Genomic DNA, 13,030 nt, shown 5'->3' with positions numbered 1-13,030 from the left:
TAGAGAAAGAGCTGCCAGGTTATAAAGGCTCTGAGGTGCTGACCTGCCTCACACCAGTGAGGCATCACCTCCCAACCCACCTCAGACTCAGAAAATCAATCTGAACCCAGCAAACTTGGGCTTGTAGAATTCTGTTTGCTGTCAGTAGAAAACTATTACATTTCATACAATGATTCCTGGAGATGTCAGGGAGAAAGAGGCAGGGCAAATAAAACAGATTTGTAACATTTTATTGAACAGCAGGAAATGCAGCATTTGTTCATCATGCTGCTGGATGTAAGGTCAATTTGCACATGTGTAAATAAACTTTTCCATGTTTTCAAAGCTGATGCTCTGAAAAGAGCTCAGGCAGTGACAGCCACAGAACCATCCAGGGGAAGATTGAGGTACAGAGCACAGGGCTGGGAGCAGCAGAGGATCTGTGGCTGTAAATCCAGCTACAGCCACACTGTAAATTGTCAGTGGCTATTTTGTGCTGAGCCATCTGTTGCCTTGGCTACAGTGCCAGCAAGGATTTAAGGGTATCTGGACGTCTGTACAAGCTCCAGAAAACCCAAACTCTGCTGTTTGCCAAGAGCAGCCCTGAGCTGCATCACACAGGGAGCCTTGCTGCTGGCCTGGACACACATGTCACTGCTCAGGAACAAGCAGCGTTCGACACCCAGCTCCCTCTGACCTGTACAGCCAGAGGTTTCTGTCCCACATCCCAGGGGACACATCCTGCAGTGTTTCTTTCAAATGTAATTCCTGTATCTGTATCACAAGTAACTTAGCAGAGCTCATGGGAGGTGTTGTTCTCCATCAGTGCCTTTCTTCAGAGTAGATGGTGCTCCAAAATAGAATATTTGTGTGTAGATATAATTGTTTTCAGTTGAGAAGTGGTCTTGTAAAACTTGATCACAGATCTGTTGGTGAGGGTTTGAAATGCTGCTCCACAGACTGCTTTCCATCTTCCAGAACTCTGGAAATGCGCTGAAAAAACACCAAAACAGATTTCATATGTTAAAATGATTCTGTGCTGGATTCAGTAGTAAGTTTACTAATTACTTGTGCCTTTAAGCTGTAGCTAGAGAAAAAATACATTGACCAAACCCTGCATATTTTGAATTAATTTCTCTATTCTGCAAAACCTTAAACATGGATTTAAACCCATGCACATGATTCCAAACATGTTGTGAAGCACTTCACAAGTGGATTTTTATCTGTAGTTGGTCCTTTTTCTGCCATATAAGAGAGAACATTCAATCCTCTGTCTTCTATATGCTATTTAAATTTAAATATGAGTGGACGAGATAGTGCTGAAAAGTTGCAGCTCCTGGGTCTGAAATGAGCAAATGTGTGATAAATTGCATATAAGTGAAATACTACAGACTTTATGTTAATAGGTTATTCTTGTTCCTACCAGAAAAAATGTGATTATGAGCACATTTAACTGAAGGCTTTCCTAAATGTTACTATGTGGTCCCTGAAGGCATTATCCTTTTTTTTTTTTTTTTAAGAAAATCCCAAAACACTGCAGAAAGTAATGAATATAAATTAAACTCATTACCCAGGAAAAAAGAAACCAAAACAACAAACCCTTTGCATTGAAAGATCAGAAAAGCTGGCAAGTAAAATATTCCAGAATACTTTCGTTGGTAGCTACCCACATCTGCATCAAATGTCACCCTCCCATTACCTTCAAAGTAGGAAAACCTTCACATTCTGTGTCTGAATAGCTAACCTGGATATTATTTTCTCGTTTTTCTTTTTTTCCCCTTTTTTTTAAATTAAAAAAAAATTTAATTAAAAATTAAAAAAAAAATCCTGTCAAACACTACGCTAAATGAAATAGTTTTAATTTTGTGGAAATTTCAGACATCAGTGAAACGTCCCTCGCTTTAGAGGAAGGCAGCCGGCTTTAAACCAGTGACAGCTCCAGCAGAAGCCGATTTCCCCTTCGCGCTCATCATCTCCCCGCAGCATCCCCGGCGGTGCCTGCTCGGGGCCCGGCGCTCCCATCCCGGCGCGGTCCCGCCCGGTGCCGCCGCTCCCCTCCCGCCCTGCGGCTCCGCTCTCGGCGGGCAGCCCGCGCCCTCTGGCGGTGCGGGAGCGGAGCTGCACACGGGGGTGCAGCCCGGCATCCTTCCATTCCTGCCTGCATCCTTCCATCCCTGCATCCTTCCAGGCCTGCATCCCTCCATCCCTGCATCCTTCCAGGCCTGCATCCCTGCATCCTTCTATCCCTGCATCCTTCCATCCCTGCATCCCTCCAGTCCTTCACCCCTGCATCCTTCCATCCCTCCATCCCTGCATCCTTCCATCCCTCCCATCCTTCCATCCCTGCATCCTCCTTCCCTGCATCCTTCCAGTCCTCCATCCCTCCAGTCCTGCATCCCTGCATCCTTCCATCCTTTCATCCCTGCATTCTTCCATCCCTGCATCCTTCCATCTCTGCATTCCTGCATCTTTCCATCCCTGCATCCCTCCACCCCTGAATCCTTCCCATCCTGCATCCCTGCATCCTTCCAGTCCTCCATCCCCGAATCCCTGCATCCCCCTTCATCCCTCCATTCCTGCATCTCTGCATTCCTTCATCCTTCCACCCCTGCATCCCCCTACATCTGCATCTCTCAGTCCTTCCAGCCCTCCATTCCTGCATCTCTACATTCCTCTATCCCTGAATCCATCCCTGAATCCATCCCTGAATCCATCCATCCATCCCAGCATCTCCCCCACTGGAAATGCTGCCCCAGCCAGCTTTGATTTCACCCCTCTCTCTGACAAAAGCAGAGTTTCCCTTATGAGCCCATTTGTCTCAAAAATACTTAATTTTCATAGCACAGAACTTAGGAACATGTAACCCTTCCCCTTTTCCCCCACAAACACACAGGACCTACCATTGTTTTTAATAACTGGTTCACTTTCTTTCTTTTGAAGGTTTTCTTGTCACCATCTGAGGTGGAAGGGAACACTGGCTGGCTCAGCCTGTGTGAGGCAATTGTTTCATCAGATGCCACAGTGCTGACAGACAGAGTTACTCCTTAGGATGGAAACAATATTGGTTACACAAAACAAAACCAAAAAAGGAGAGTCAGACTGTAAGACAAAGCAGAACTCAAAATTGTGAAGTACTGCAATGATTAGAGAAAATAGAGACATTTTTAATCCAACTATAACCCTAGAATAAAAAATTAAATAATAGGTAAACAACAAACTCCATTACATTGAAACAGAACAGTGAAAAAAAAGAACCAATCTGGCCAAAGAATTAAAAATAGATAAACACATGCCAAAGAAGTGGGCCATGGCAGGCTGTTGTGTTGTGCTGAACATCTGTTACAGGCATCTGGAAAGAGAGGGGCAGTGAGAGGAATAGATGAAATGCAGGCTAAGAAATGGGATGTCCTGTGGAGCAAGGGGGTAAAAGAGACTGAAACTGGGCCTGTGTTCTCTGTGTGCCCCAGCCTAGAGATGAGCTCCAACTGCAGTCTCACTTTCCCTTTTCTTTCACCCATCTGTCTGGGGGCAGCTGTGTTATCTTGCTTCCCCTGCCTCCCTGGTAAGGCAATCTATGGGATTCCTCTCTGGCTTCAAAACCAGAAGTCAAAATCCTGTTATGGGGCAAGCTCTGGGGATATTCATCCCCCAGAGCACAGCACAGAGCATTTCTCCCAGTTTCTCACACTGCCCTTGGCTGTAAGCCTTGTTTGTGCTCCTGAGGTCCTACAGAGCAGGGAAGCTGAATAAACCTTGCCTCTTTCTAGGCAGCAGGAATGCTCACACTGTGCAAGGAAGTGAAATCAGAGCTCCAGGAGTAACAGAATTTGCATTTTGGCACAAGGTACTATGGTGTTACCCGGCATTTGGAGCAGTACAGCCTCACATGCACAGAACACTCCTCCACTCTAATCTTTGTCCCAGTGGATTTCACAAGGGTGGAGAGAGCTGCCAGCCCTGCTTGGAGCAAATCCTTCATTGCTGTGTTCTTAACATCCTAATAAAATTCAGAATTCTCACCCTGGGGTAAGCACCTTACCTGCGATAGTAGGCATAGAGCGACTGACAGTGCTCATCTGCTTGAGGACAGAAGTTTTCTGAGGTGCCACCACGTGTTCTGAGAGGTTGGTGTCACTCATGAACTCGTATTTCCTTGATAGCTGTTAAATAAAAAAGCCCCAGTATTAATGAGGGACTGAGACTTTGGTTCATGTATCATGTGAAGTAAAATCTAAAAATATGTAACAATTTTGCAGATAATTTATAGTTAGATAAAAACTTCTCATTCTACATACAAAAAAGAATTCTAAAAAGTTATAGAAGTAATCTGTGACCTGAAATCTGAATTCCTACCCTATTTTTGGCATAATACCATCAAACAACTCTGGGTGTGATCTGCAAAGAAAAATGAAGTTTTGAAAACATTTCATTTTAATTCCTATTGCATTAACATGCCCAGCTTGGCTGCTGCAAAGCTTTGTCACTGAGTTTTTGAAGCAGAAGAAAATCCTCTAACTCAATACGCAGTGGGATCCCCACAGTTTGGTGTATGTGTTATCTAATTTCATCAAAAGCCAAAGGTGTTACTTGGTTTTCTATATCAGGGCTCCTCAAAGGATGACTGTGCTTTATCTCTCTTTTGCACAAGGACATGCAGTGTAAGACAGTCATAATCATCCATGAGTTTCTCTGTGCTTCCCCAAACAGCCTTGGCTTTCTACTCCATTCATTTTACCTTTGATGATTCCTTCAAACATTTTTGATCAAATTATTTATGCTCCCTCCATGTATTTCAACAATCTGTTATTGCCTGGCTTTTGAATTTAGATGGGGCCTAGAGGTGTATCTAGAGGACATACACTAAAATAAAATTCTCCTGAGGATTAAACTGTGTGTGTAAAAAAGGCCCAGTGTAAGTGACATAAGTCACTGGAATGATCCAGCAGGGCAATAAAAGCCCTTGGATGATCTATAGAGTGCTTCTAAACTTCAGTCTGGCACCATTGAAGGAGCAGTGTTTGCAATCTTGCAGTTTCCTAACAGCTGCATGTTCCATAACAAGGTACAAAACGTCCAGGGCTCATCACTTCTGAATCAGCCCTGACTGCGAGGAGCTGCCGTGAAATGTCAGCACAGTCAATTGCCTCTCCACAGGAAAGCAGCTTAACCCTCCCCACACAGTGCTCCTTTTTCAGCTAACCAGAATCTGCCAGAGCCTCAGAGCTCTGGTATCTGTCACCAGAAGCCAGGAGGGATGATCTGATTTTCTCACTGATTTGTTTTCTCTGCAGCATCTCACATGTTTCATTCATGGCAGGGCAGATCATCTCTGCATCCTGCATCCTTCCCTTTATGACAGCTGCAGTTCTCTGGGATATATTTTCCTTTTTTAAGGAAAGGGGTAATGTCCTCTTTTTCATGGATTATAAAACACTAAATCAGTGACATACACATTTCATGTCAGAGATAGAAATATCAGCTGCTGCCTTCTCATCAGCAAACACCACACTGCTTCTTTTTGTTCTTTTTTTGGACCTTCTCATCTTGACTTCAGGATGAGGATTATTTTGAGGAGCAGTTTCCTCTGCTTCTGCTTTTCCTTGCTTTGGTAGCACTGCTTCCAGATCAAAGCTGCAGGAGCAAAAGAAAGAAAAGTACAAGTTTCTTAGTGATATTTTAAAAGCTGCTGGTATTCTGATGTCATTTCCCCATGAAATATAAATGCAGGTCATTCTCTCCTTCTACTTTCTAGGCAGCCTTGCAAACTGCTGGCAAAAAGTATCTGATGTGCTTCAGCAGCTGGCAACTGGAGATACAAATAAGATGCCTTCAGGCAGTGTGACACCATCTTAAAATGTAGTGAAGAACGTAAAATATTAAAATGAGCTCAAATCCCTCTTTATAGATTTGTGCATCAGCTTAAGAACTGAACTAAACAGAGCAGAGCTCACATGGCAAGTTGATGTGTGGTGTGGTGTGGTGAAAGTGAGGCAGGCTCTTCTGGTTGCACAAGGACCAAAGTGGAGCACAGTATTGCTGTCTGTTGCCCTGCTTTAAATGCATTCTCCTATTTATTTCACCATATTGGACAAGACTGCACACATCCAGAGATTAACCCCCCCCTTCCATCTTCTTTCTTCCTCTAATTTTTACCGTTTAAAAATTGGGCTACTTCTCATTAAAAAAAACCAAACCAAACCATGAAATTGGTGCTGGCTTTACTCCCTTCTCTACCTCTGGAGCATGGTACTGAACTTATGTTACAACATAAAAATTGATAAATCAAGAAGTGTGATCACTCTGTAGACCTAGAAACAAATTAGCATCCTAAGAACCAAAAGCAGGTGCAGGATGCCTTGTCTGGCTGTGTCAGAGGTGTCCTGGTGTGCTGCAGCACACAAATGATGTTGGTCTGCTCCACCCTTGTGGAGGGCAGCAGGAGCAGCCTCAGGAATCTCAAAGAAGAACAAGGCCTGTCTTAAAAACCAACCCTTCCACATTAGGGTCATACACCACTGGAATTTTTCAAAGTGAACTACTCAGAAAGGGAGATCAGATGTTTAAAAAATAATCAAACACTGCTCAACAGGTTCAGTTTTACATGTACCTTGTTTGGGAGGAAGTTTTGTGTGCCTGAAAGATAATTTATAAAGTGAACTAAACAATTTGTGGATGAAAAAGCTATACCTATAATTGTTCTCTCAAACTTAAAAGTCTCTTTGTTTTCCATCAGGCAAAGCATTTTACATTACTATAGACTTTACTAAAACTAGACTTTAGATTTTACTAAAATATTCCACCTCCTTTTCAAATTTGTAAAATGTAAATACAAAAAGAAGAACATTTACAAACAAAAAGATGCTAATTAAGTTAAAAGCTGTTTAAAAAGAAACTTGTAAAAACCCGCAGATCTTGGTGTTTGAAAAATAATTTAATTTTTAAACTACTTATTTTCTGAAAATGAAATACCACTTTTTTTTTTTTTTATGAGAGTTGAACACATTTTGTCTATTAAGTTTGAAACACCGTAGTTTTCAGCATAGAGGAAGTGATAGCTACAATTTAAAACAATGTTGGTGTAGACTAAAAAGGCTGCTGGTGATTTTCATTGCGTTTATAAAATCCTTTTGTTTCATCTCATAAAACTGATTAAAAAACAGGACTGAAAAAGAGGAATTATCTATAACCAAGTGTATTTGTAACCAACCTTTCTGAGGCAGGTTTCCTGGGAGTGCTGCAGTCGGAGCTGATGGAGCACATGGAGATGAAGGATAACTGGCGGTAGGATTTCAGCATCGACCTCGGCCGCCCCACCCTCTTCTCATCAAACTCTGGCTGCAGCAGGGAAAGAGAAACACATTCTGTCAAACTCCTGGCTCTTAATTCATCCTCCTAACACAGGGCTTCAACACTGTGCAGGTGTTTAACACCTGGCATTAAAGAAGTTGTCTGCTCCCATTAATTACTGTGATTTGTCCTGGGTCTGGATGAGTTCTTACTCTTCAAAACTCCCAAACTCAATTCACAAAGTACGTTCACAAAATTATAAATAGGCTGAGTTTCTTAACCCAAACCTGCTCGAACCCTCCCAAACTCAATTCACAAAGTTCATTCTCTGCAAAATTTTAAATAGGTTGGGGTTTTTAACCCAAACCCTCCCAAACTCAATTCACAAAGTTCATTCTCTGCAAAATTTTAAATAGGTTGGGTTTTTTAAGTGCTGGAGGGTTCAAGCAAGAGGCAATATTTCTGATTGTGGATTACAGCCTCTATTTTTGCAATTATTATTGCAATAATATTATTATAATAAAACATGATCAGAGAATTATAATTATATAATAATGTATTATTATAATATAATTACATTATATTAGATGTAAATATATATTATAATATTATTATTGCATTATAATATACAATGTATTATACATTATTGCATTATAGTATATTATATATTATATACTATATTATAACATTAAATAATATATGACACATAATACATAGTAATAGTATTATAATATAATAGATATAATTAATAATTATAATATCACACCATTTCAAGTAAATTATTGCAATTGCAGCCTCCATTATTGCAAAATAAAAGCCATATTCAGATAGATATATAGAATTTTCATCATACAGGTATATAATACAATACATATCCAAAATTTAAATTAGAAACTTGCTACTTTTCCCCTTATAACATTCTATTATAAAATCACCAATGCTGAAAGCAAAAATATAAAATAATTTCCAAAGCAACTGGCATTTAATCACAAAAACCAGGCAATGTCATTCTTGCTACCCTGCACAACTCAGATAGAATATTTTATTCAAGAATTATCTGGGGAGTTTGCGTTCAGAAGTTATCCTTCAATTGCCAGATATTTCAGTTTGTTCTCAACTAATATTTATAGTATTATACACATGACAGGTTTTACTTCACAACACAGCTGGAAGTGGCTGGCACAGGGAGACATCAATTGCAGATCAAAGCCCTAAACCACTAAGAAAAATTACAAAGAGAACAAACATAAGAACTTGCTTTTACTTCCTCAATAAGGCTGAAAAGATTTGCAATTTTAAGTCGTAATAAAATATACAAAAAATCTTCCAGAGTGACGAATATCTACTGTGTCAGAGAATTGAATCAGCTCTTGGATGACACAACTCAGATCTTACTATTTTTATATCACAAGAAAATCCATAAGCAAAACAAAATAGCATGTTTTTTTAAGAAGAAGATGAGTGTTAAATAAAGAGAAATTGGGTAGAGTTTAAAAGGAGAGTAATACCAATTCTCTGGCTCCATATTGTTTTTCCACTTTAACTTTTAAATGCATGAAACATTCCTCCATCCGGTCATGGAAAGGACGAAGATTATCAGAAACTCTTCTTCCATGAATTTTAATTCCAGCCCCAAGGAAAGGTATCTTAGGAGGAACAAAAGAAGAAAAAAGGTGAGACTTTTCATTTGTGTCCAACAACCTCTCTGGCTCTGTTTAAATTATCTGGGAAATCAACTGCAAATCTCTTCCTGTGACTGGCAGGTGGATTTCCCCATTGATGTCAGCTTGGAGCAGCAGATACAAGATGGAAAAGGCTCATGGAAAATGGGTTTTCCCAGTAAATTTCTGAAAAATGTTAGTTGCTTCACAGAAACTGTTTTCTCTCTCCTATATATTTAATGTTACGAGATTTGTGCAAAATACTTTTAGCTCCCCTTCTGCCACTAACCTGTTCTAACTGCTTTACTTCAGCTTTTGCCTCTTTTGCATTAAGATCTGGGATTTTTTGTAAAATCCACTTAGATTCCATGCTCACTTTTTGTGTTGTGACTCAGTAAATACTGTGAACATTGATCCACCTGTCACATTGATCATATTTTATGGAAGTGAAATTCCAAAATAACTTTTAAAATTGTGGTATTAAAACCCATCTGTTACTGACAGATCTGTTTGTCTTCCTTAGAGGGATTTGGAGGGATAGGTAGAAATTCCTCTTATTTCCTAATGCCAGGTGACATTGTGGTCAGCCAACCCCACTGAGTTCATGGAGAGATTCTGATGGCCAGAACACAACCACACACAGAGCTGTGGTGGGCAATGACACAGGAGAAACTGTAAAGGTACAACTCAAATAATAACCAAACTGGGATGAATCAAAATGAAACAGGAAGAAACTTCAAAAACATTAAGAAAATAGTACAAACTATTCCACTGAAACTATTTGGAAGATTCATTTCAAGGCTGGGAGAGGAATGAACAGTAAATTTGTGCTGTTTCTCATCTATGAAAGAGAGACAGAATCATGGAATCATTGAATAGTTTGGGTTGGAAGGGACCTTTAAAGGTCATCCAGTCCAACCCCTTGCCATAGACAGGGACAATTCCACCAGGTTGCTCAGAGCCAACCTGTCCTTGGATGTTTCCAGGGATGTTTCTAGTGAGTACAAAAAATGAGATATGGAACATGAGAAGAAACACTTTGAGCCATTCAATTCTGATCGTAAATCCCAGATGAACTCCCACTATTTCCTACCATCCCTCTATCTATCTATTGATAGCAATGGTTTGTATTTGGTTAATGGAAATAGAATGGATAATTTCTGAGGTCATGTTTTTTTCTGCTTCATTATCATTATCAGGTCAACAGAAAGAGCCATTTTCTCTTGAATCTCAGCAAAACCAGAATTTTTTCTGCTACTGTCTTCTACAGGTGCATTTTACTTTTTGAGGACAAAAGGGTTCTGCAGGCTGGTTGTCTTATTTTACATACACATTATATAAAATAATAAATAGTAAAGCCACATAACGTCAGTGCTGCCAGTATAGGGAGAATATTCAGTTCCCCTCTGGAGATAGAGATAAGACTGTTTGCTTATAGTCTTCCATGCTGTTTACCACACAGAAGAAACACAGCAGAAATCCCAAAGGGTCACTGAGCATGAAATAATTCCTGAGAGCAGCAAATACTCCATTAATGTTTCTAGTGGACAAAAAACCCAAACCAACCTCCACAAAAAAAAAAACCAAAAAACCAAAAAAAACCCAACAACAACAACAAAAAAAAAACCCCAACAAAAAAAAAACCAAAAAAACCCCCAAAAAACCACCAAAACCAAATACTCTAGGAAAGAGTTGTTTCCTAAGAGAGTTTCTAACATTTGCCAACCCCAGAAATTCATGAAATCATTATGACTTTTGTCATGCTCTCAGTTTTCTCTTAAGGAATACAACCCAAGCTGGAAATCCCATCCCTTTTAACTATAAATGTGGCCTGCTATATGTGGCTTTTTGTAAACCATTCCAGATGATGTGTTCTACAAAATACCTTTCAAGGGTTAAAAAGAAGTGGAAATGACACAATCAGCTCAATGCTGTGTTCTCCTGCTAGGCAGGAATGGAACAAAGGAACCCTAGTGAAGCCTCAGTGGTAGCTGTCAGTGAGAAATTACCTGCCAAGCAATCAGATCCTTGAGTCTGTTCAGCTTCTCTGTATCCTCTGGATGGTGTTTGATATATTCTTCTGTAAAGAAAGCCTTAGGAAAAAAAATAAATACAGTCCATCATTTTGACATGTAAAGAAATCAAGCATTAATCCACAGAGCCCAGCTGGTGATCATAATATTGGTCATCAAAGAGAAGAGGCACATGCATGGTCCTCAACCAGATGCTGCTGGTGATAATTTCTCCCTCTATCAGCTGGGAACTGAGGTGCACTTTTTAAAAAGATATATTTGGTCTTTATCCAGCACTTCTGACTTTGAGACCCTTATTATGAAACCAAATTATTATTTCTTTTATTAAGTTTACAGTGAAACTAAAAAGGCACAGATTTGGAGTATCATGCTTTACATCACCTGATAAACTCAGTTATTCTGGTTTGACTTCAAAGACAGAGGTGACCAGGAAAGGAGGACATGAGGATCCCTTAAATGATGGAATGATTGCTTTCCTGTTCCCCCATCCCCACTGCACTGCCACTTTAACAAGGATGTAGGAGGATTATGAAATGGTGCGCCTGAAAATGGAAAATGTTCTTTGCAGTGACTCCAAAGCTCCTACCTTCTCATATTTAGCAAAGCCACCCATAACAGCTGGATCAACAATTCCGTTCAGAAGCATGGAAAGTGGATTAATAGGGAGGTTCTCATCACTCTGGTACTGGTTAATCATCATCAAAATCTTTTCATTTGTCGTGGACATGGTCTCAATAGCATTCTCTAAAGGACTAATTGTGCACTGCAAAGAAACAAAAGAGTTCAAAGGTTCATAAAGATATAAATAGGTTGTTTTGCTTTTATAAAACTCATATACATGAACAACAGTTTTGCAATTCAGCAAACCCACACAGACCTGTTCAGTTCTGAAACTATAAATCAGGCAGAAGATATATTGATCCTGTATTGAGCAGTAGAAAGATTAAATGTAAATAATAATGGTTTTGAATGTATAAAAAGAGGGAACTGTAGCCTTGTTGATAATTTTGCAGACTGGTTTGCACATGAGGGTTGAATAGCTGCAATTTGGACAGACCCTGAGCCCATCAATACTCACGTGGGAGATGGAGACCACCTCAAACCAGCGCAGGATTCCTGGGAGTTTGTAGGCTGTGACAAAGGATGTCCTCTCAATCCACATAGACTATTAAAAGACATAGCAGGAGAAAATGATATTTCAGGATTGAAATTTTCATCTTTTCTGCCTTCTGAGATATCAAAGGGAAATAGAGGTAGATGGAAAATATATGCAAATTTTTTGAATAAAAAGACACTGCAAACTGAATCTAGCACAGTGATTGAGCAAATAGTTTTCCTGATTTCAGATTAGGTCATCTTCAGGCACAAAGCCTGCACAAAGCAGGGGAAAAAGAAAATTACCTTTGAATCTTTTAGTCTGTGTCCCTATTTTTGCCATTACAGATGGAACAGTTGTCATTAAATGACCTGCTATTGCTTCTACCCAGATTATATTTCCTCCCTCCACATTCAGAAGGTATTTCTGCAATTAAAAGCAGTAATAGCCCTATAACAACTTGCCAGAATTCTGACCTTTTTTTGTTCCTCTCATTTTTCTTTTCTGAACAAGACTGGCTGTTGGTATTTGGAATAGCCACTGTTTCATTTACCCTGCTGCTCCTTATTTCTGAATCAACTCAGGCAGGAATACCATAATAGATGCAATGAAAACACTCCAGTTGTCCCAGTTTCCACCTCTTTGAATGAAACATGCACCTTATCTATTGTCCTCAGCAATGAAAACATCAACAATTTAGCTCTTCTAAAACCATTTCAGGGTATTTTCACAAATGGGCCCAAAACTGTCTAGTTTGCAAAGGAAGCTAAGGAGCTGCTGAGTATTGACAGCACATTCTGGGTTGCCAGAGTAGAGTTTGTGTCTGAGGTGCTGATTTAACAGCAGGCAGGAAGCTCTTACATGAAAGTGGTGACTCTGCTAATCAGCACACACATTACAGAAATTGTACATTTTGGGAAGAAATGGCTTTTCCCAGCAGTATGCCAAGAGCACAGCTTTAGCCATAAGGCTTG

The 13,030-nt window shown here is 39.9% G+C and overlaps 1 protein-coding gene across 1 annotated transcript in view; it reads right to left on the bottom strand.

Moving 5' to 3' along the window:
- Positions 1 to 248: 248 nt before the first annotated feature.
- Positions 249 to 13,030, bottom strand: part of DOCK2 (dedicator of cytokinesis 2) — a 160,369-nt gene continuing 147,587 nt past the window's right edge. Inside the window, exons 44-52 of the mRNA XM_054287819.1 lie at positions 12,039 to 12,125; positions 11,547 to 11,723; positions 10,937 to 11,020; positions 8,775 to 8,912; positions 7,187 to 7,314; positions 5,430 to 5,610; positions 4,019 to 4,139; positions 2,880 to 3,022; positions 249 to 972 (exon numbers count right to left, since the gene is read on the bottom strand). Coding sequence (XP_054143794.1) covers positions 898 to 972; positions 2,880 to 3,022; positions 4,019 to 4,139; positions 5,430 to 5,610; positions 7,187 to 7,314; positions 8,775 to 8,912; positions 10,937 to 11,020; positions 11,547 to 11,723; positions 12,039 to 12,125 — 1,134 coding nt within the window. The 3' untranslated portion in view covers positions 249 to 897. The remainder of the gene's footprint in view (positions 973 to 2,879; positions 3,023 to 4,018; positions 4,140 to 5,429; positions 5,611 to 7,186; positions 7,315 to 8,774; positions 8,913 to 10,936; positions 11,021 to 11,546; positions 11,724 to 12,038; positions 12,126 to 13,030) is intronic.

The sequence above is a fragment of the Melozone crissalis genome, unplaced genomic scaffold (genome assembly GCF_028551555.1).
Source record: "Melozone crissalis strain CALT ecotype California unplaced genomic scaffold, PUWL_Pcris_2 ptg000061l_1, whole genome shotgun sequence".
In the NCBI taxonomy this organism is placed as follows: Eukaryota; Metazoa; Chordata; class Aves; order Passeriformes; family Passerellidae; genus Melozone; species Melozone crissalis.
The sequence above is the reverse complement of the archived record's forward strand: the minus strand, read 5'-3'. Positions and strand labels throughout refer to the sequence as shown.